At 42.2% G+C, this 24697-nt stretch overlaps 2 protein-coding genes across 3 annotated transcripts in view; both read left to right on the top strand.

The window, feature by feature from the left end:
- Nucleotides 1–2585, top strand: part of LOC109909144 (alkylglycerol monooxygenase) — a 36500-nt gene extending 33915 nt beyond the window's left edge. Inside the window, exon 13 of the mRNA XM_020508097.2 lies at nucleotides 1971–2585. Coding sequence (XP_020363686.1) covers nucleotides 1971–2051 — 81 coding nt within the window. The 3' untranslated portion in view covers nucleotides 2052–2585. The remainder of the gene's footprint in view (nucleotides 1–1970) is intronic.
- Nucleotides 2586–20921: 18336 nt separating this feature from the next.
- The window catches only part of LOC109903753 (diacylglycerol kinase beta), a 59970-nt gene continuing 56194 nt past the window's right edge, over nucleotides 20922–24697 (top strand). For both annotated transcript variants that reach the window (XM_031790420.1, XM_031790414.1), the window contains exon 1: nucleotides 20922–21339. The gene's annotated coding sequence lies outside the window, so the exon portion shown is untranslated. The remainder of the gene's footprint in view (nucleotides 21340–24697) is intronic.

Here is a 24697-nt window from a genome sequence, read left to right as displayed (position 1 = left end):
GTGTGCACTCATGTGTATCCCTGCCTGCGAATGAGGGAGTATGTGTTTGTGTCTAAGAATTTCCTAGCCCTGTTATGCAGATGTTTGAGTATTGCATCTCTCTCTCTCTCCCTCCCTCTCTCTCCTAATGTGTACTGTAGGCAGGCAGGCTAGCCATATGGACGGGAGGGGAGCTCTGGAAACATCCCATTACAAGTCATATATCACACTCCTGACAGCACCCATTTTGCGCTGTTTTCATTTCAATCATGAGTGCAGCTGCATGGGAGAACTCAGGGCGCCACCATGTTAACCCCCTACTGCCCAGGACTGCTACAGGTACCCCAATGTAGGGAGGTTGGGAGTCAAAGGTATGAGAGGAAAGGCTACCCTCTCACCTGGTGGCAGCTTTCTTGACTATTCAATATATCACTTTATTTATCACATGATGGCCGAATAGTCAATGCAGTCTCGACATTACTGTAGAAGTGTATCCTCCTTGGTCAGAAACAGATCTTGATTTGGACCCAAGAAAACAGAAACTACTCAGAAATTAAGATCTACCACATGCATTTCTATTTGTCCTGCTCTGAGCCCATTTGTTTGACTCATTGGTGCTCTAACGAACTACCCTCTCTTGAAATCAAAACAAAGTGAGTGAGAGTGGATTTGTTGAGATTCCTACTTGGTGAACCAGTGTTCTCTGTTCGTAGTGCTTATTTGCAGACGATCAAACCCCCGCTTCCGCATGTAATCTATCCCACATGCAGTATTTTCCCAGAGAAGTCTATTAAAATGTAGCTTACAGGCCAACAGAGAGATGGGAGTAGAACCAATACTGTACTCCCGGTCGATCCAACAGACAGCTCGGCCTGTTATGTGATTTGTGGGGTACTCCTGAGGCCTTGCTTCACTTTCGATCCCAATCCATCTCCGGGATGGGTACAGCTCACATCACAACGTCATGTCTCTGTAAAGTGCTGCAGTGTAAAAAGGTATGTCCGCCCTAGACGTTGAGGCTTTGGTCTCAGGCCCAGGTTGCCTCCCTCTCCTTTTCTCTTTTCTTCAACCCCCCCTCCTCCTTCCTTCCTTCCTTCCTTCCTTCCCTCCCTCCCTCCGTCCTCTCCTTCCCTCCCTCCGTCCTCTCCTTCCCTCAGTGGGGAACCTGTTGCCAGGACAGGTAGTGAGGGGCGGAAAAGCAGGGGGACATTCCAGGCCCTGTTGTGCTCTCTCATTCCCTCCCACTCTCCCTCTCGGAGGAAAACAGCTGTGGCGTCCAGAGGAAACGCTGCTTTTTTCCCATCAGGCCGTTGCCTGTGATGGACAGGGGCCTGGTTTGGCTTGCTCTGCGAGGTAGGATGCAGTTTATGGGCCAGATCACAGAGGGAAAGGGGGTCGGGGGAGGAGGGACAGGCGCAACAGGACAGCTTTTGGCAGAATGTTCTGGCATATTCCCCCGTGGCGTTCGACTTCTTGACCCCAACATGAGAGCATCATGGGAGATGATTTTGCCCTACTCCTTAACCTTTGCCGTTCCTTATATGTCCCGTGCTAATATGTCTGGCTCACAGTTCTTCTGTGTCTTCTTTCAATCATGTATTAAGTGAAAGATGAGGCTGTGTTATTATTCTCCTTTATCAATTGTGGGGCAGATATAATATCGATCGATCCTTCCTTACTATCCTATGTATCTAGATCTGTCAGTCTGACCATCATGGCCAGTGTACATGAATGAATGCATACAATGGTACACCAAAAATGAGGGTAAGAGAATGAAGCAAATAAAATCTACTTTGAAGCAATCCAGAGTATTTTGGAAACATACGTTTAAAAAATGAATGTTTGTTTGGGGTAAGTGCTCACGAACAGCATCTAGTCCCAACAAGATCTAGGTGTAAAATGAGTCAGTCAGTACTCACAGACACCTAATAAAGTAAAGAACACATTGGCCTAATGCCTCTCTCTCTCTCTCCCTCTCTCTCTTTCTGTAGGCCTTTGTCTCCATCTCCCTGCTGTACTGGGGCCTGCAGACATTCAGCCAATTGATTGCAGTCAAGAAGAAGACAACATGAGATTGTCAGGTCCCATTGGCTTACTGTACCTGGCTCCATCAAATGTTTGAAGGACTTTAGCCATGACTTTAGGTAGCCACACTTTCCCACATATTAACCAACATACAAGCTTCTATGAATCAAATAATATATATAATGTGCATGTCTTGCCTCATAATAATATTTGTTAATGTTTTTAATCGGACAAGCATAGTGTGTATGAATGGACATAGGCACTATACCTTTATGGCCATGTTTAGTGTTTCTACGTTTCTTATGGAAGGTAGCTTTTCTGATTTTGTTCAAATTGTACTGTTATATGGTGCTATTCAGTGATTGATTGATGACAATCAATGGAATACATTCCTGTTTAGTGAGCCATTGAGAATATTATGAATGACTTTTAAAACTGTCTTCACCTACACCTTTACCTGTACAACAAATACCTCCTAAAACTGCAGGGTAACTTTTCCTAGGATCCCTTTTTTCATGAAATGTAATACTTCTTAACTCTATATTTTTCTGTTCAATTTTTGACTAAACAGTTTTCTGTTACCAGTCTCACTCATCATTTTAGCTGGTCTGTAGGCCAGCAGTACAGCATGCTCGACTAAATTAGACAAGTTTCAGAAAAAAACAATGTATTAGATATTCATGTATTTTTTATAACTAAAACTGTGATTCATTCGTATTAGGGTATCTAAATAAGTAACACTATAGAAGCATTCTCTACTTCACTACCATGGGCTGGAAAATAGTTTCAGGATTCTGCACCAGGTGGCACTATTGTTGCCTTAAGACTGCGTTCATTTTATAGATAAGGTTGCCCCTAGATTCTGATCTTGGGCCAGCTTTGTATTTCCCCAAATAATAGTTAAGGTATGGATTGGAGGAGGAAGATCTGTACCTGGTGTTGCCTAATACAGGTAACTGACAAAATAATAGAAACGCTTGAGTAAACAAGGGATTCAAAGTATATTGAAAACAGGTACTTCCACACAGGTATGTTTCCTGAGTTAATTAAGCAATTAACATCCCATCATGCTTAGGGTCTTGTATAAAAAAAGCTGGGCTGCCCATTATTTTGGCTTCCATGCCCATGCCCCCATAGGATGACAATGCCCCTATCCACAGGGCAAGAGTGGTCACTGGAGCGGTTGTGGGGGCGATACCAGAGAGAGTGTTTTCCACCACCATCAACAAAACACCAAATGATGGAATTTCTCATGGAAGAATGGTGTCGCATCCCTCCAACAGAGTTCCAGAATATATGCCAAGGTGCATTGAAGGTGTTCTGGCTCGTGGTGGCCCAACGCCCTATTAAGGCACTTCATGTTGGTGTTTCCTTTACTTTGATAGTTACCTGTACATCACACTGTGGGCAGCTGGCCTGGTCATAGAATAAAAACTAAAAGAAAACTGTAGGTAGCCTACCCAATAGAAGCCTAGTCGAACTGCAGAAACACGTGAGTAGACTCGTAGGCCTACAGTACATATCTCTGGTGCCTGTTATTCAATGTCCAATGAGCTGTTCACTTACTTACCATTGGGCATACGGTATCGGAGTATGAGGTCTGATACCTACAGGCTCATAGACAGTTTCTACCTACAAGCCATCAGACTGCTGAACACTTGAACTGGACTGGCCACCTGCTCTGATTCTCCTCACCTTAGCACACGTACACCCACACAGACATACACTTTTGTGTACGAAACATTTAGAAAACACCTGCTGCTTCGATGGCATAGACTGACCAGGTCAATCCAGGTGAAAGCTATGATCCCTTATTGATGTCACTTGTTAAATCCACTTCAATCAGTTTCTATAAGGGGAGGCAATAGGTTCAAGAAATATATTTTAGCCTTGAGACAGTTGAGACCTGGATTGTGTATGTGAGCCATTCAGAGGGTGAATGGGCAAGACAAAATATGTAAGTGCCTTTGAATAGGCTATGGTAGTAGGTGCCAAAAACTGCAACGCTGCTGGGGTTGTATCAAGAATGGTCCACCACCCGAAGGACATCCAGCCAACTTGACACAACTGTGGGAAGCATTGGAGTCAACATGGATCAGCATCCCTGTCAAACACTTTTGAGACCTTGTGGGTTGGGGTGGAGGAGGGGTGGGGGCAATTCAATATTACGAAGGTGTTCCTAATGTTTGGTATAGTATATTCAGTGTACATATATCCACACAGACACACACATATACATTCATGCTATACACACATCACAACCGCTGCTACCAGACACTTACTATGACTGCTGAATACTGCACAATTTAAACACTTTCCCCCCCTTCTCCAAAACACCTGTAAATATTGGACTATACATTGTGCCTTCCTGTATTATACTTATGCAACAACAACAAAAATATTCTACTGAGCCATTTAACATATTCTTATATTTTATTATTTCTTATTGTTGCGTTGTTGCGTTCGTATCCCGTACATACGACTAATGCCACTTGAAACAATGTCTCTGGTTGGTAAAGAAGTGTATCAGAGCCACTAGAATCAGCAGCTGAGCCCTGGTCCCCTGATGCTACTGTTTGTTCTGTTGTTGTTGTGTGAAAACACTGTGAATTATTCCAAAACATACAGGATAGTAAACCCGTCAGATGGCTTCTGTCTCACATATTCCCTCAGCACTGTTTGATATTGCACGGTCGCATTTCAAAATGCCAGTATGTTACACAGCATATGCCAAATAAAGCTAAATAAAAGATGTGTTCAACTCAGTCAGTAGTATTTACTGCAGGTTGTTTTGGTGTAGGAAAGGATATTACATGCACTGTTATTTGGAGATACACAGTTAATAGGATTTTGCCTCTTACCTGGAAGGTAGGCTAGGCCTAGCCTAAGATGTACAGTGTATGCAAAGCCTACTTCCTTTTTACCTCCAAGGACTTTATTTGCCCTGTGTTTTGGTTGGTCATGTTTCTTGACCTGGATTTTAACCTTCATTTGAAGTCTTTTCCAGAAATGATCATTACACAGAAAATGTCAGCAAAAGTCATAGGATGGTGTTGGACCATCTGATCCAGGTCATGTGACATGATCAACCAAAACACAGGGCCCTTGACTTATGTTCAGAGGTAAACTGTCTCTGGCAGCCAAAACAGCCAAATGCTACATCTAAATGTGAATTGATTCTCATTGAGATACGGTTCTAGAAACATAAAGCCCTTTACTTTCATATCAAATCAAAATCATTTCACAAATGCAAAATATATAGTTACTGTATACGTTTAACACTGTTTAACAGTATTTTTCAGTTACAAAACTTTTCCGACGTCCTTCCATTACACACAGGTGTTCAGAGACGCTAGATATCTCTTAAGAACAGCTGGTCGTCTCTGCTTTTGTTAACAAGTGCTGTAACATGGACATATGGCCATGTGTGGACCTAACCATATAAAGGTGTGCAATAATTTAACATTTCGTTTTTTGAAAATGATTTCTCGTCGATATGAAAGTATCAACATTTGGACAGAGCATTTGGGCAGCGTCAGACCTCTCCCCCTCCAGCATATAGGTACTTGAAACAACCACATAGGCACGGAGGGGCTGGGCCCACCCAATCAGATTGAGCAAAAAAAAAAAAAAAAAAAAGACATAATATTTTTTTCATGCTCTACTTGTCAGTGTTCCAAATGGGACATTATTTTTCGTTTTACCTAAACATGCGGGTCAGGGTAGGGGACGGGGTTAAGGATAAGGTTTAGGGTAAGGTTGTCTCAAGGATCTCTCTTAGCATCTACCGTTTGAACACATTTTACCCACAATGCATTTTGCTTTGGAACATGCCATTAGCCTAATGTTCCCCAATTACCATCTTCCCACAAAGCCGGCTTGCCTGTCACAATCTCTGACCAGAAAACATGAAGGACCTCTCTCTATAATTAAGCTGGAAAACAATTAAGCATTAACATTACTTCAGCTTAACTATGTGTGTTTTAATTGATAAACATGATCCGTTTTGGTAGCAACATTAAATCATAAAATGCATGAACAGGAAGGGTAACCTATTTGTACTGGGGGACTTGCAGAATGTAGTTTGGCAACAATCCTATTGCCGGCGTTCCGACCACAAACATACATTTCTTCTCTTTTCACAGGGGATCAACAATATGCAACCTTGGGAAAATATCGGACATTTTTATTTTTTTTTATTTTTTATTTTTTTATTTCACCTTTATTTAACCAGGTAGGCTAGTTGAGAACAAGTTCTCATTTGCAACTGCGACCTGGCCAAGATAAAGCATAGCAGTGTGAGCAGACAACAAAGAGTTACACATTGAGTAAACAATTAACAAGTCAATAACGCAGTAGAAAAAAAGGGAGTCTATATACATTGTGTGCAAAAGGCATGAGGAGGTAGGCGAATAATTACAATTTTGCAGATTAACACTGGAGTGATAAATGATCAGATGGTCATGTACAGGTAGAGATATTGGTGTGCAAAAGAGCAGAAAAGTAAATAAATAAAAACAGTATGGGGATGAGGTAGGTGAAAATGGGTGGCTATTTACCAATAGACTATGTACAGCTGCAGCGATCGGTTAGCTGCTCAGATAGCAGATGTTTGAAGTTGGTGAGGGAGGTAAAAGTCTCCAACTTCAGCGATTTTTGCAATTCGTTCCAGTCACAGGCAGCAGAGTACTGGAACGAAAGGCGGCCAAATGAGGTGTTGGCTTTAGGGATGATGAGTGAGATACACCTGCTGGAGCGCATGCTACGGATGGGTGTTGCCATCGTGACCAGTGAACTGAGATAAGGCGGAGCTTTACCTAGCATGGACTTGTAGATGACCTGGAGCCAGTGGGTCTGGCGACGAATATGTAGCGAGGGCCAGCCGACTTGTATAATGTACCTTAATGTATAAGGTACATTATACAATAAGTCAATGCCTTTCTCATATCCAATGAACAGTTTTAATAAATGGCTCATTTATCAGAAATCCTCAGTTGAAACAAAAGCAAAGAGCGCTCCCCCGCCCCTGTAAAAAAACGTAGGGATGGGTCTGAAGTTGCCAGAATTCTGACCTGAGGGTCGCAGGAAGTAGGCCTACATTTTTCCCTACAGATCAGAAAGCTTGGCTGCAAAAATTGTATTTTTTTTCTTAGATTTTTTCAATTTAGTCTTATTTATTTGTTATTTTTTTTGTACCTTTATTTAACCAGGTAAAACCCATTGAGGTTAAAAACCTATTTTGTGAGGGTGACCTGGCAAGAAGGCAAAACAGGGAAATAGCAGCGTGTCCATAAAACATTACAGAAAAATACAGAATACAGACAAAAGACAAAGTGTCACAAGTTAAAGATACAATTGAAGATTAGAAACAACTGCAGTTTTCACAAACAGTGTTGTCGATCAGAGTCTTAAAAACAGGCAAAGACACTAACTCCCCTAACTTTAAACTTCTGAAGCATGTTCCAGAGCTGGGACTGGATATGGCTCGAGAACATACCTCAATCCAGGGATGCAAGATGTCGCTGTACTGCTACTTATCCCAGTTGACAAATTTAGATGATTTAAATACTGTTCGTTTTTTAATTCAACTGCATTTTTCGTTCTCATGCTACGTAGCAGAAGCCACAGCAGCCATTTTGGAATGGCATGTAGAATGAATGCATTAAACAAAAAAGGATAGTCAGCAAATCAGGCAGCAGAAATGTAACCATCCGAGATATCAAAAGGACTGACCATCCATGATATCAAAAGGACTGACCATCCATGATATCAAAAGGACTGACCATCCATGATATCAAAAGGACTGACCATCCATGATATCAAAAGGACTGACCATCCATGATATCAAAAGGACTGACCATCCATGATATCAAAAGGATAGTTTTAAGGCCAAATGGTGTTTTGTTTACATTTACAAACATTGGAGTAAAATAAGCTTATAGTTTGGGTTCTGATGGGGTACAATTATTGAACTAAACTCATGAAGCATTTCTAAGTTATATTCTTCAAGAATTAATTGGTACATATAATTAATTTATTAGTCCAAAAGTTGCATAACCGGTGTCAGTGTGCTGGCTTAGCATGTAGAGCTTCCTCCCTGAACTTGAACCAGGGTCCTCTAACTCGCCAACACACATGACCACCCGCTTGACAAAGTACGAGTCGTTTGCGCTATAACAAAGCTCGCTGTGGAGTGATGTTACGATAGGCTCTTAACTCTGTTGCAGTAGCGTAACCTTTAAATGAGTAGGTCACAAGCTCTGTGACACCGATCAATGTCTCTTTAAGATAGAAATGAAGCTACAACCATAGGCTTCAGAATCCCATTTGACAGGATTACTTCTCCAACTCACTCCACCTATCATCACTTCATGAGACGAGCCAAAGCATGCCGTCTCATTTCTACGAATTTCTCACCATTCGGAGGCTCTATTGGGAAATAAAGGCATACAAATGCCAGGCTCAATGTTTGAATATAATGTGTCACAATGAGTCTAGTAGAAGTGTTGCAATTTGTTCTACGTTTTGTACAGAGCGTGTAGGCTACATACTGTACATTTGCGAGGCTGTTGGTTATGCTGCTTCTAGATGTGTACTGTTTGACTTTAAATGTCAATTAAGCCTGTTGTCTGTGTATCGGTCTATCATGTATATCTGAAATAGAATCCTAACCATAGGTAGTAGAATTGGGCTTGTTGCATCTCTACACGAAGCATTGTTAGTTATACGGGTGTGGGAGAATTCTCCCCCTGGGTTTACCCTAATGAAAAAGGAAAGACAATAAGAATAAGCTCTCACAAGGCATGTCAGTTGTCACACGCTTATGATCGAAATTTACAAAAGCCTTTTCTCTGACTAAAGAAAACATTGTTTCCTCTCCATCTCAGTCTAAAACGATCCAAACAGCTCCACAATAGCATCCAACAAATGAAGGTCTTTCACAGGCCCCCGTTTATCACTCTCAGACAGAATTAGAGGGCGAGTAAAGCATCTCTGCATCTTCCACGGGGAACACCAAGCCTTCAACACAAGATCTCAGCTGTGACATTCTGCTCAAGCCGTTTTCTAACTCAGATATGTTGTTCTAACCAGGGTAGCCTAGTGGTCAGATCGTTGGACAAGTAACCAAAAGGTTGCAAGATTGAATCCCCGAGCTGAAAAGATACAAATCTTCCCTTCTGCCTCTGAACAAGGCAGTTAACCCACTGTTCCTAGGCAGTCATTGAAAATAATAATTTGTTCTTAACTGAATTGCCTAGTTAAATAAATATAAAAATGTGTTTTTCATCACCTTCTTGTGAATTTGTAACAGACAGATTGTCACGCCTTGGTCGTAGTATATTATGTTTGTCTTCATTTATTTGGTCAGGCCAGGGTGTGACATGGGTTTTTGTGGTGCGTTTTTGTCTTAGGGTTTTGTGGGGTGTCTAGCATAGTCTATGGCTGCCTGAGGCGGTTCTCAATCAGAGTCAGGTGATTCTCGTTGTCTCTGATTGGGAACCATATTTAGGTAGCCTGGGTTTCACTGTGTGTTTGTGGGTGATTGTTCCTGTCTCTGTGTTAGTTGTCACAAGATAGGCTGTATAGGTTTTCGCATCACGTTTTGTATTTGTTTGTTTGTTCTTCTTCTTCATTAAAGAACATGAGTAACCACCACACTGCATTTTGGTCCGCTCCTCTTTCAACAGACGAACGCCGTTACACAGATATCAATAAGAATGCATAGACACGAATACTGTTTACTGTCATAGTATCTTCCAAGACTGAAAGCTTCTACGTCGGAACGCTTGATTCAATCTATTGGTCTATTCTTGTCCTAAACGTCCCCCACTGAACAATACTCCAGGATGAATTCTGAGTAAACGTCTATAGTATGGACAAGAATGGCACAGTGGATTGTAATATACACTATATAAACAAAAGTATGTGGACACCCCTTCAAATTAGTGGATCTGTCTATTTCAGCCACACTTATTGCTGACAGGTGTATAAAATTGAGCACACAGCCGTGTAATCTCCATAGACAAACATAGGCAGTAGAATGGCCCTTACTGGAGAGCTCAGTGACTTTTAACGTGGCACCATCATAGGATGCCATCTTTCCAACAAGTCAAATAATTGCCCTGCTAGAGCTGCCCCGGTCAACTGTAAGTGCGGTTATTGTGAAGTGGAAATGTCTAAGAGCAACAACGGCTCAGCCGCGAAGTGGTAGGCCACACAAACTCACAAAATGGGACCGCCAAGTGCTGAAGCGCGTAGAGTGTAAAAATCGTCTGTCCTCGGTTGCAACACTCACTACCAAGTTCCAAACTGCCTCTGGAAGCAACGTCAGCACAATAACTGTTTGTCAGGACCTTCATGAAATAAGTTTCCATGGTTGAGAAGCTGCACTAAAGTCTAAGATCACCATGCACAATGCCAAGCGTCGGCTGGAGTGGTGTAAAGCACTCTGCCATTGGACTCTGGAGCAGTGGAAACACATTCTCTGGAGTAATGAATCAAGCTTCACCATCTGGCAGTCCGACAGACTAAACTGGGTTTGGCGGATGCTAGGAGAATGCTACCTGCCTGAATGCATAGTGCCAACTGTAAGGTTTGATGGAGGAAGAATAATGGTCTAGGGCTTTTTTTCATGTTCCGGGCTACCCCATTCGTTCCAGTGAATGGAAAGTTTAATGCTACAGCATACAATGACATTCTAGATGATTCTGTGCTTTGTGGCAACAGTTTGGGGAAAGCCCTTTCCTGTTTCAGCATGCACAAATCAAGGTCCATACAGAAATGGTTTGTCGAGATCAGTGTGGGAGAACTCGACTGGCCTGCACAGAGCCCTGACCTCAACCCCATTGAACACCTTTAGGATGAATTGGAATGCCAACTGTGTACTCCCAACATAAATGCCTGACCTCACTAATGCTCTTGTGGCTGAATGGAAGCAAGTTCCTGCAGCAATGTTCCAACATGTAGTGGAAAGCCTTCCCAGAAGACTGGAGGCTGTTATAGCAGCAAAGGGGGGACCAACTCCATATAACTGCCCTTGACTTTGGAATGAGATGTTCGACGAGCAGGTGTCCACAAACTTTTCGTCATGTAGTGTTCTGTGGCATAAAACCTCTTATGGCTGCAGGGGCTGTAATGAGTAGCTTGGATCAGAAGTGCCCAGAGTAAACGGCCTGCTCCTCAGTCCCAGTTGCAAATATATGCATATTATTATTAGTATTGGATATAAAACACTCCGAAGTTTCTAAAACTGTTTGAATGATGTCTGTGAGTATAAGAGAACTCATATGGCAGGCAAAAACCTGAGAAGAAATCCAAACAGGAAGTGAGAAATCTGAGGTTGGTCGATTTTCAACCCAGCCCCTATTGAATTCACAGTGGGATATGGATGAAGTTGCACTTCCTATGGCTTCCACTGGATGTAAACTATCTTTAGAAACTTGAATGAGGCTTCTACTGGGTTGTGGGGCTGAATGGGAGCTGAATGAGCCAGGTGTCTGGCAGAGAGCCAAGGGCTGGTCACTTGCAATTCACATGATAGCGACCTGCGTTCCATGGCTTCTCTACAGACAAAGGAATTCTCCAGTTGGAACTTTATTGAAGATTTATGATAACAACACCCTAATGATTGATTCTATACTTAGTTTGACAAGTTTCTTCGACCTGTAATATAACTTTTTGAAGTTTTTGTCCGACGTTCGGATGGACCTGCACGAGTGATTGGATTTGTGTACTAAACAAAAGTAGCTACTTGGACATAAATAATGGACATTATCGACCAAATCAAGCATTTATTGTGTAACTGGTGTTCCTGGGAGTGTATTCTGATGAAGATCATCAAAGGTAAGGGAATATTTATAATGTGATTTCTGATTTCTGTTGACTCCAACATGGCGGATCATTTTATTTATTTTCTGAGCGCCGTCTCAGATTATTGCATGGTTTGCTTTTTCCGTAAAATCTTTTTGAAATCTGACGCAGCGGTTGCATTAAGGAGAGGTATATCTATAATTCCATGTGTATAACTTGTATGTTCATCCACATTTATGTTGAGTATTTATGTTGAATTGATGTGGCTATGCAAAATCACTGGATGTTTTTGGAACTAGCGCCAATGTAAACTCAGATTTTTTTATATAAATATGAACTTTATCAAACAAAACATACATGTATTGTGTAACATGAAGTTCTATGAGTGTCATCTGATGAAGATCATCAAAGGTTAGTGATTAATTTTATCTCTATTTGTGCTTTTTGTGACACCTCTCTTTGGCTGGAAAAATTGCTGGGTTTTCTGTGAGTTGGTGGTCACCTAACATAATCGTTTGTGGTGCTTTCGCTGTAAAGCCTATTTGAAATCGGACACTGTGGTGGGATTAACAACAAGATTACCTTTAAAACGGTATACGATACATGTATGTTTGAGGAATTTTAATGATGAGATTTCTGTTGTTTTGAATTTGGCGTCCTGCACATTCACTGGCTGTTGTCATATCATCCCATTAACGGGATTGCAGCCCTAAGAAGTTTTAATCTCCCCTCCATTTTTTCCCTGCTCTCAGCATTAGGAGATGATTTACAGACACTGCATTTTCTTCCTACATCACTGGCTCAGTATGAAGATAAATTATGCCAGTGTGATATCATCAAAGCACTTGCGTGAGTCTAAGAGTGTTCCGCTCAGTCGACCAACACTAACTCACGTTAGCAGTCAGCTGAAACACAATGTGGCATTCCCCTGTGCAATGCATTTCAGTATCTCTCACCTCTGACATGTCAGTAATTGCAACCTGGACCATATATAGCCATATAGTAAGAAACTAAAACAACGTTTGGGGATATGATATAATTATGGATATCTAATAGATGTGTTTTTCTGGGGTTTTCTTCTTCTACGGCACCAGCCAGCAGATGGACAGAGCAAATGTGATTTTTCTTCTCCCGCTGCCATAAATGTTCTAGTGACTCATGTTATGGTTATAGCCTTGTGCTACCAACTGTCAGCATGGCACTGGAAGGAGTAGTACACGTACCACACACACACACACACACACACACACACACACACACACACACACACACACACACACACACACACACACACACACACACACACACACACACACACACACACACACGCACACACATTCAATCGGACACATTGATCAGACAAAGCTCCACTACCCCATCCCATCCATCTTCAATCTCTCCAAACCATAACGCTGTCTTGTCTTGTGCTCTTGTGCCCTGTTTTATACTGTAGAATTGAGTGATGGATGGACAGATGGAGAAGTTGAGAGAATATAGATGCCCATTTAGAACGAGTGATGACATGAGGTCAGTGTGGAGGAGGTCTGTGGAGAACAACTGTCAATCCCTTCAAAGTTCATGCTCCCATGCACCTCTCTGTGGGCATATACACAATGAGAGGCCCAACTGTCTAATAGGTAACTATCAAAACAGACCGCCAGCCACTAGGGACCCGTATTGTAGTTGCTGGAGTATACTGGGGATGGAACTTATGTAATATCCTATTATTATACACAGCCAGCCAGCCATACTAGATCGCCAATCAGCGGTCTACTCACATGAATATGTTTAATGACCGGTATACGCCCACACCATTCTGTTTGTTGGAGTACGCCTACACCATTTTTAATGGTATGTTTATTTGAACAGTGAGAGACAGAATAACAACAAAAAAATCCAGAGAAACCCATGTCAAAAATGTTATAAATTGATTTGCATTTTAATGGGGGAAAGAAGTATTTGACCCCTCTCAATCAGAAAGATTTCTGTCTCTCAGATGTCTTTTATACAGGTAACGAGCCGAGATTAGGAGCACACTCTTAAAGGGAGTGCTCCTAATCTCAGTTTGTTACCTGTATAAAAGACACCTGTCCACAGAAGCAATCAATCAATCAGATTCCAAACTCTCCACCATGGCCAAGACCAAAGAGCTCTCCAAGGATGTCAGGGAAAAGATTGTAGACCTACATAAGGCTGGAATGGGCTACAAGACCATCGCCAAGCAGCTTGGTGAGAAGGTGACAACAGTTGGTGCGATTATTCGCAAATGGAAGAAACACAAAAGAACTGTCAATCTCCCTCAGCCTGGGGCTCCATGCAAGATCTCACCTCATGGAGTTGCAATGATCATGAGAACGGTGAAGCTCTGAAAGAGCTTCAAAATCTGAATCCCTACAAATCAGCCGGGCTAGACAATCTGGACCCTTTCTTTCTAAAATTATCTGCCAAAATTGTTGCAACCCCTATTACTAGCCTGTTCAACCTCTCTTTCGTGTCGTCTGAGATCCCAAAGATTGGAAAGCAGCTGCGGTCAACCCCCCTCTTCAAAGGGGGGGGGGGCACTCTTGACCCAAACTGCTACAGAACTATATCTATCCTACCCTGCCTTTCTAAGGTATTTATAAGCCAAGTCAACAAACAGATTACCGACCATTTCAAATCCCACCGCACCTTCTCCGCTATGCAATCTGGTTTCAGAGCTGGTCATGGGTGCACCTCAGCCACGCCCAAGATCCTAAACGATATCTTAACCGCCATCGATAAGAAACAATACTGTGCAGCCGTATTCATTGACCTGGCCAAGGCTTTCGACTCTGTCAATCACCACATCCTCTTCGGCAGACTCGATAGCCTTGGTTTCTCAAATGATTGCCTCGCCTGGTTCACCAACTACTTCCCTGATAGAGTTCAGTGTATCAAATCGGAGGGCCTGTTGTCCGGTTCTCTGGCAGTCTCTATGGGGGTGCCACAGGGTTCAATTCTTGGGCTGACTCTCTTCTCTGTATTCCTCAATGATGTCGCTCTTGCTGCTGTTGAGTCTCTAATCCACCTCTACGCAGACAACACCATTCTGTATACTTCTGGCCCTTCTTTGGAGACTGTGTTAACAACCCTCCAGACGAGCTTCAATGCCATACAACTCTCCTTCCGTGGCCTCCAACTGCTCTTAAATACAAGTTAAACTAAATGCATGCTCTTCAACTGATCTCTGCCTGCACCTGCCCGCCCGTCCAGCATCACTACTCTAGACGGTTCTGACTTAGAAAATGTGGACAACTACAAATACCTAGGTGTATGGTTAGACAGTAAACTCTCCTTCCAGACTCACATCAAACATCTCCAATCCGAAGTTAAATCTAGAATTGGCTTCCTATTTCGCAACAAAGCATCCTTCACTCATGCTGCCAAACATACCCTTGTAAAACTGACCATCCTACCGATCCTCCACTTCGGGGATGTCATTTACAAAATAGCCTCCAATACCCTACTCAATATATTGGATGCAGTCTATCACAGTGCCATCCGTTTTGTCACCAAAGCCCCATATACTACACACCACTGCAACCTGTACGCTCTTGTTGGCTGGCCCTTGCTTCATACTCGTCGCCAAACCCACTGGCTCCAGGTCATCTACAAGACCCTGCTAGTTAAAGTCCCCCCTTATCTCAGCTCGCTGGTCACCATAGCAGCACCCACCTGTGGCACGCGCTCCAGAAGGTATATTTCTCTGGACACCCCCAAAACCAATTATTTCTTTGGCCGCCTCTCCTTCCAGTTCTCTGCTGCCAATGACTGGAACGAACTACAACATCTCTGAAACTGGAAACATTATCTCCCTCACTAGCTTTAAGCACCAGCTGTCAGAGCAGCACACAGATTACTGCACCTGTACATAGCCCATCTATAATTTAGCCCAAACAACTACCTCTCCCCTACTGTATTTATTTATTTATTGTGCTCCATTGCACCCCATTATTTCTATTTCTACTTTGCACATTCTTCCACTGCAAATCTACCATTCCAGTGTTTTACTTGCTATATTGTATTTACTTCGCCACCATGGCCTTTTTTTGCCTTTACCTCCCTTATCTCATCTCATTTGCTTACATCGTATATAGACTTATTTCTCTACTATAGTATTGACTGTATGTTTGTTTTACTCCATGTGTAACTCTGTGTTGTTGTACCTATCGAACTGCTTTGCTTTATCTTGGCCAGGTCGCAATTGTAAATGAGAACTTGTTCTCAACTTGCCTACCTGGTTAAATAAAGGTGAAAAAAAAAATATACAAAATAAAAATATCCAGTTGAAGTCAGACGTCTACATACAGTTTAGTCAAATATATTTAATCTCTGTTTTTCACAATTCCTGACATGTAATCCTAGTAAAACTCCCATGTCTTAGGTCAGTTACAATCACTACTTTATTCTAAGAATGTGAAATGTCAGAACAATAGAAGAGAGAATGATTTATTTCAGATTTGATTTCTTTCATCACATTCTCAGTGGGTTAGAAGTTTACATACACTCAATTAGTATTTGGTAGCATTGCCTTTAAATTGTTTAACTTGGGTCAGATGTTTCGGGTACCCTTCTACAACCTTCCCACAATAAGTTGGGTGAATTTTGGCCCATTCCTCCTGACAAAGCTGGTGTAACTGAATCAGGTTTTTAGGCCTCTTTGCTCGCACACGCTTTTTCAGTTCTGCCCACAAAGTTTCTATAGGATTGAGGTCAGGGCTTTGTGATGGCCACTCCAATACCTTGACTTTATTGTCTAAAAGCCATTTTGCCACAACTTTGGAAGTATGCTTGGGGTCATTGTCAATTTGGAAGAACCATTTGCGACCAAGTTTTAACTTCCTGACTGATGTCATGAGATGTTGCTTCAATATATCTACATCACTTCATCCCTCATGATGCCATCTATTTTGTGAAGAGCAGCAGTCCCTCCTGCAGCAAAGCACCCCCACAATATGATGCTGCCACCCCTGTGCTACACAGTTCTTCAGTGGTGTTCTTCAGATTGCAAGCCTCCCCCTTTTTCCAAAAAGTGCGATCTTTGTCCCCATGTGCAGTTGCAAACCGTAGTCTGGCTTTTTATGGTGGGTTTGGAGCAGCGGCTTCTTCCTTGCTGAGAAGCCTTTCAGGTTATGTTGATATAGGAATTGTTTTACTGTGGATATAGATACTTTTGTACCTGTTTCCTCCAGCATCTTCACAAGGTCCTTTGCTTTGTTCTGGGATTGATTTGCACTTTTTGCACCAAAGTAGGTTCATCTCTAGGAGACCGAACGCGTCTCCTTCCTGAGCGGTATGACGGCTGCGTGGTCCCATGGTGTTTTTACTTGCGCACTATTGTTTGTACAGATGAACGTGGTACCTTCAGGCGTTTGGAAACTGCTCCCAAGGATGAATATTTTTTTTCTGAGGTCTTGGCTGATTTCTTTTGATCTTCCCATGATGTCAAGCAAAGAGGCACTGAGTTTGAAGGTAGGCCTTGAAATACATCCACAGGTACACCTCCAATTGACTCAAATGATGTCAATTAGCCTATCACAAGCTTCTAAAGCCATGACATAATTTTCTGGAATTTTCCAAGCTGTTTAAAGGCACAGTCAACTTAGTGTTTGTAAACTTTTGACCCACTGGAATTGTGATACAGTGAATTATAAGTGAAATAATCTGTCTGTAAACAATTGTTGGAAAAATTACCTGTGTCATGCACAAAGTAGATGTCCTAACTGACTTGCCAAAACTATAGTTTGTTAACAAGAAATTTGTGGAGTGGTTGAAAAACAAGTTTTAATGACTCCAACCTAAATGTATGTCAACTTCCGACTTCAATTGTATAGTTTATAGCTTTATCATATTGCTCTATATTTGCTAAGTAATATTATTTGATTACTAAGCCCACAGGCTAAAGCCTCATCTGTGTGGTGGATGATCTACGGAAGACAAAAGTCAATTATAGTGATGCTAAGATCAATAACGTTTGTGTCAGGAAGTGGAATGACGTAGGTCTAGTCTATGCCCTCGCTCATACTTTGCTTGAGTGAGTATTCATCACCACGGCGACTGACTGTTTTCATTCATAGTAGGGATGACGTAAGCATGGCACAACAGGCAGACAATCTGACTCATCTAGCTACTGCATTTTGATCGTATGCAATTCTATTAGCATTTACGTAGTGGGGCTTTCATGTCGTTCAGCCGCCATTGTTTTGGTCTGCGTCACTGGATCCATCCATAACATGGATGGGTGATGCGTGTGCTTGGATGCTCCCTCCAAAAATAAGCCAGCCACTACCACCCTACTAAACTCAGCAAAAAAAGAAATGTCCCTTTTTCAGGACCCTGTCTCAGAGATAATTGATAAAAATCTAAATAACGTCACAGATCTTCATTGTAAAGGGTTTCCCATGCTTGTTCAATGACCCATAAACAATTAATGAACATGCACCTGTGGAACGGTCGTTAAGACACTAACAGCTTACAGATGGTAGGCAATTATGGTCACAGTTATGAAAATTTAGGACACTAAAGAAGCCTTTCTACTGACTCTGAAAAACACCAAAAGAAAGATGCCCGGGGTCCCTGCTCATCTGTGTGAACGTGCCTTAGGAATGCTGCAAGGAGGCATGAGGACTGCAGATGTGGCCAGGGCAATAAATTGCAATGTCCGTACTGTGAGACACCTAAGACAGCGCTACAGGGAGACTGGACGAACAGCTGATCATCCTCACAGTGGCAGACCACATGTAACAACACCTGCACAGGATCGGTCCATCCAAACATCACACCTGCGGGACAGGTACAGGATCGCAACAACTGCCCAAGTTACACCAGGAACGCACAATCCCTCCATCAGAGCTCAGACTGTCCGCAATAGGCTGAGGGAGGCTGGACTGAGGGCTTGTAGGCCTGTTGTGCTGCAAGTCCTCACCAGACATCACTGGCAACAACGTCGCCTATGGGCACAAACCCACCGTCGCTGGACCAGACAGGACTGGCAAAAAGTGCTCTTCCCCGACGAGCCACGGTTTTGTCTCACCAGGGGTGATGGTCGGATTTGCGTTTATCGTCGAAGGAATGAGAGTTACACCGAAGCCTGTACTCTGGAGCGGGATCGATTTGGAGGTGGAGGGTCTGAGCTTGAACTGAGCTTGTTGTCATTGCAGGCAATCTCAATGCTGTGCGTTACAGCGAAGACATCCTCCTCCCTCATGTGGTACCCTTCTTGCAGACTCATCCTGACATGACCCTCCAGCATGACAATGCCATCAGCCGTACTGCTCGTTCTCTGCATGATTTCCTGCAAGACAGGAATGTCAGTGTTCTGCCATGGGCAGCGTGGAGCCTGGATCTCAATCCCATTGAGCACGTCTCGGACCTGTTGGATCGGAAGGTGAGGGCTAGGGCCATTCCCCCCAGAAATGTCTGGGAACTTGCTGGTGCCTTGGTGGAAGAGTGGGGTAACATCCCACAGCAAGAACTGGCAAATCTGGTGCAGTCCATGAGGAGGAGATGCACTGCAGTACTTAATGCAGCTGGTGGCCACACCAGATACTGACTGTGACTTTTGATTTTGACCCCCTCTTTGTTTCCTGGACACATTATTTAATTTATTTTAGTTGTCTGGAACTTGTTGAATCATGTTATGTTCATACAAATATTTACACATGTTAAGTTTGCTGAAATATATGCAGTTGACAGTGAGAGGACATTTATTTTTTTGCTGAGTTTATATACACTAATTGCACATGGTATGGGTTAGCACTGACATACCCTGTATAGTAAATCCATATTCAAATTGAAACCTGGAGTGGAATATGACAAGTACATGTTCTTTATTGCTGATAAAATGTGATAAACAACTGCTAGGGAATGGTATGTTCTCTACGTCAATGTGATGCGTATTCTCCCAACCACCGACTGTCACATGGGAGAAAATGTCAATACCTAGATTGGAGCCAGGCCCACTGGCAAACAACACAAATACCCTTGGCCTCGGTCGGCTAAAGACTGAGAGAGAGCCTGTAGGTGTTTCTGAAAACATAAACGGTATTGGCAGATTTGGCACATTGGTCAATGATTTCGCCTCTATTTTCACTCATCGTTTCAGGGATCTGATATTCAATTCAATACACTGCGACCTTCGTGTCAAATGAGACAACCATTATTTGGAAGGTTGTGTGAAAGGTGTGGGGGCGATAGATAGCTGACTACGTGTAATCCGGGACTGTTAAATGAATTGGTGGGTATTAGCTTTGGTCCAAATAGCAGAGTAGACTGCTGGGAGGCACAGTGTGTTTTGTCCGACATGTTCTCTCTTTTGTAAGGCTGGTATATAACAGCAGCAAGTTGTTCATTCTGTATGAGTAGAAATAATGTCGCTGCTTTTCAGCAATAGCTATTATTGTATTCATATGTTGTGTGCTTCTTTGGTGAATATGTGTCGTCAAACTATAATATATTGTAGCCCTCCAGTCTTTTCCTTTTGCATTTCAGCTACAGCCATAGAAAACATGTACTGTATTTGAAGTATCTAAAATGTCAAGGGCCCTGCCTATCCTTTTTCCTATTGATTCTGAATGTAATTGGCCTTGGGCTGCTGTTAAATAGCCCTCCACAGCTGCAGCACCACAGTGATGAGAGAATATTACTCCTGATTCATGTCTGTTGAACACGACACCCCCTCCCCTAGACCCCCGGCCCCTGCCCCTTTCACATCCCATCAGTTCAATCAAGAGGTATTCCCACAGGTCGCCGCGGTTACCACCTGCCTGCTGAATACTAATGGTGATACGCGCCACGGCAACGGGAGAGAGAGACCGGAAGAAAGAAAGTGAGGGAGAGGGAAAGCGTGAGAGAGCGATAGAGAGAGTGGGAGAGAGCGTGAGGAAGAGAGAGAAAGAGAGAGAGAGGGAGAGAGTGAGAGAGAGAGAGAGAGAGAGAGCGGGAGCTCAGGACATCAGCCTCACCAGGGAATAGGGGAGCAGAAAGAGGAGGAGAAGAGGGATAAGGGTGACGTAAGCAGTGAGTATGAGAACTGATTATCATTGCGGACAAGCGGTAGATCGTTCTGTGCTTTTTATCACTCTCTCCCTCTCTTTCTCACACACACACACACACTCACACACACTCCCCCTTTTTCTATTGGAGTTTCTATCCTCTAGTACTGACTGCTTCTAAAAAACACACACTTACACACACAAACACACACGAACACAGCCACACACGGATAATCTTACACACACAGCAGAGAGGGGGGGGGTCTAACACACACACACACACATACACACACACACACACACACACACACACACACACCATCTGATGACAAACCCTCTACGCTCTCCTCCAGTACATTCAGCAAGGATGTGAGTGAGGGTGTGTATTTGTATGTGAGCGTGTGAGAAAGAGCAAGATGCGTGTGTGTGAGAGTGTGTAAGCGTCATCTGTTAAACATCTGTCTGGAAGACTACTCCCTGCTCCCGGCAGTTTGCCTTGGCTATCCAGCAGGTGAGTATCATCTTGATACTGCACTCTATTGTTTGTTCGTTCATTGACTGTATGTGAGTGTGTATATAGTGTGTGTGTGTGTGTATGTGTAATGTAGTGGGTGTATTTGTTCATGTGTAGTGTCGTCTACTCTCTAGTTGTATCGCTGCTGTCACTTGCAGTAGAATCCTCTACCGGGGGTGGTATTACTGATGAATTCATTGATAGATACAGAGCTTAAGAGAGAGGAGGACAGCAACAGTGTTTGATAACCTACTGTTGCACCACTGGAAATGAATCAAGCCTATCAGTATCACAGTGCTGCTACGATAGATACTGTACACTGCTCGTGTAATTAGACTCGCAGCATTGAGAAATATGCTAAAGGTTTGAAATACTGCTGTGCTAATGTCGTTGCAGTTCTATGGACATTATGATGAGGATATGTACATTATACTGTATGTATACCAATGGAGGCTGGTGGGAGGAGCTATAGGAGGACGGGCTCATTGTAATGGGATGGAATGGACTAAATGGAAGGGAGTCAAACATGGTTTCCATATGTTTTATGTGTTTGATACCGTTCCATTTATTCCATTCCAGTCATTACGTTGAGCCCGTCCTCCTATAGCTCCTCCCACCAGCCTCCAGTGATGTAAACGGATTATAAACAATAGAGAATGAGAATCATTTTGAGAATTTTTCTTTTCTGTGTATCTAACACTTATATATGGAATGGATTGTAAATGTGAATTACAAGACAAATATAACAACTAGTATTTATTATAGCAATAAGTATAAGTCCTAGAGAGGGATTGCAGAGTTGCGATATGTATTTGTCACATAAGCAATAGATCGAAGATTATGGGAGGGAGTACAATGCCTATAGTGATTCGATTGACTACTGTGATTTTTTGCAGTCTAAATAGCATAATAATGCATACATGGCACCACATTATAGTCTATTTAGTCACAGATGCTGAATGTATTTCAGAGATATACGGTATATTCTTCTTCAATCATCTGTCTATACTGTACAATTGCATCGATAATGTATATAGAGTGCATTCGGAAAGTATTCAGACCCCTTTACTTTTTCCACATTTTGTTACGCTACAGCCTTATTCTAAAATTGATTAAATCGTTTTTTCCCCTCATAAATCTACACACAATAACCCATAAGGACAAAGCTAAAATATATTTTTGGAAATTTTTGCACATTTATAAAAAAATTAAATTAAATTACATATCACAGTATTCAGACCCTTTACTCAGTACTTTGTTGAAGCAAAGCTATCATTCGCTATCATCCAGAAGGCGAGGTCAGTACAGGTGCGTAAAAGCTGGGACCGAGAGACTGAAAAACAGATTCTATCTCAAGGCCATCAGACTGCTAAACAGCCATCACTAGCACAGAGAGGCTGCTGCCTATAGGCATAGACTAGAAATCACTGGCCACTTTAAGGAATGGAACACTAGGCACTTTAATAATGTTTACATATCTGGCATTACTCATCTCATATGTATATACGGTATTCTGTACTATTCTACGACATCTTATTCACTTAATAATGTTTACATATCTTGCATTACTCATCTCATATATATATACTGTATTCTATACTATTCACGGTATCTTAGTCACTTAATGTTTACATTTCTGGCATTACTCATCTCATATGTATATATTGTTTTCTATACTATTCACGGTATCTTAGTCACTTAATGTTTACATTTCTGACATTACTCATCTCATATGTATATACTGTTTTCTATACTATTCTACTGTATCTTAGTCCGTTCCGCTCTGACATCGCTCGTCCATACTGTATGTGCAGACACACACATGCACTCATACTAGTACACTAATGGATGATTCCATGCCAGCTCTTTCATTAGGAAATTGTTGTGAACTGAGGTGGTAAAGTACTGTTACATGCACTTGTTGCTGTGAGGTTTTATAATTGGTCAGAGGGAATTGGGTCAAAAAGGAAGGAAGCTGGCTCTGAGACTAACACAGGTACATTAAGAGAGCAGGGGGAGTGGAATATTCAGCTTCAGTAGTCCACAGAACACAATACTCTAGGCTATATACTGTAGTAACCGACTACCCCAAAACACTCATGCACACACACACACACACACACACACACACACACACACACACACACACACACACACACACACACACACACACACACACACACACACACACACACACACACACACACACACACACACACACACACACATACACATTATTTATTTCTCTTTACATGAATGTGTAATGCTTTTTGAACCCTTCTCAGTAGTTAAAGTAGTTACAATGCAGAACGGATTAAGTTTACAGTCAGCATATCCTGTTTTTTTTGTCAACCCATTGAGTGTGTGTGTGTGTGTGTGTGTTGGTGGGGGGAGGCTCTACAGCAAAGGAAAAGTGGCATAACATCCCCTCTTTTCTGACACTGTCCAATCTTCTGTCACCATGGCATTGTCCATAATCAGTGATGCCAGCTGTCTGTCCCCTGGCAGCCGGCCCATCATTCTGTTGTTGTCAACAGGACATGCAGCAGTCCTGGACAATCATAACTTAAACTCCTACATGTCCCTTATACTGTCTGTCATAAATGCTTCTTTACACATAAACTAAATGTTGTCTTAGGTACAGCTGTAGGATCTTAATTTGAGACAGTTTGCTAAAGCAGGCAACAGGAAATGTGAATTATTATGTGGATTATAATTAATGGACATTTTTGTAGGGGTTGATATATTTCTTGTAAGGGAAAACAAAGTCTGAAATTTCAGCATTTCTAAACCTCAAATACACGACATGTTTTAAATGTCCTGCATTGCAGGAAAGTTCTCCTGCAACAGTGTGATCAAATTAAGATCCTACATCTGTAAGTAAGAAATATGTCAAATAATGCAGTGAGTTGGTGAGTTCATCTTGGACATTGACATGCCAGTTAGCAAATTACTAGCTAGCTATAGCACATAGTGCTGGATAGTACAAGGTAGCATTAGCTTGGCTGTGAGCCATACTAAGATTAATGTACTTGTCTGATGTAATACTTATGGTTGCATGAAAAATGCATTGATTAGGGGATTCAGTAATTATTATGAATCTAACAAGTCCCTAGCCTCAGTCTCTAATTGAGTGACAGACTGACTGATGTACTTTTTGGTTACAGATGGACATAAGCATTTCTTGGTTTCTCCTAAACTATACTATACTATACTATAGTATACTATAATATTGTACTACACTATAGCAATGTAATGATGTGAGGATCAATATTCAATAAATGTATGCAATTTTATGACCAGTGATGATGGAATGAATGTCAGAACCCAAACCAGATATCTTTCTGCTAACAGC

This window comes from Oncorhynchus kisutch, linkage group LG2, assembly GCF_002021735.2.
Source record: "Oncorhynchus kisutch isolate 150728-3 linkage group LG2, Okis_V2, whole genome shotgun sequence".
NCBI lineage: Eukaryota > Metazoa > Chordata > Actinopteri > Salmoniformes > Salmonidae > Oncorhynchus > Oncorhynchus kisutch.
This window is presented reverse-complemented; position numbering and strand designations above follow the sequence as displayed.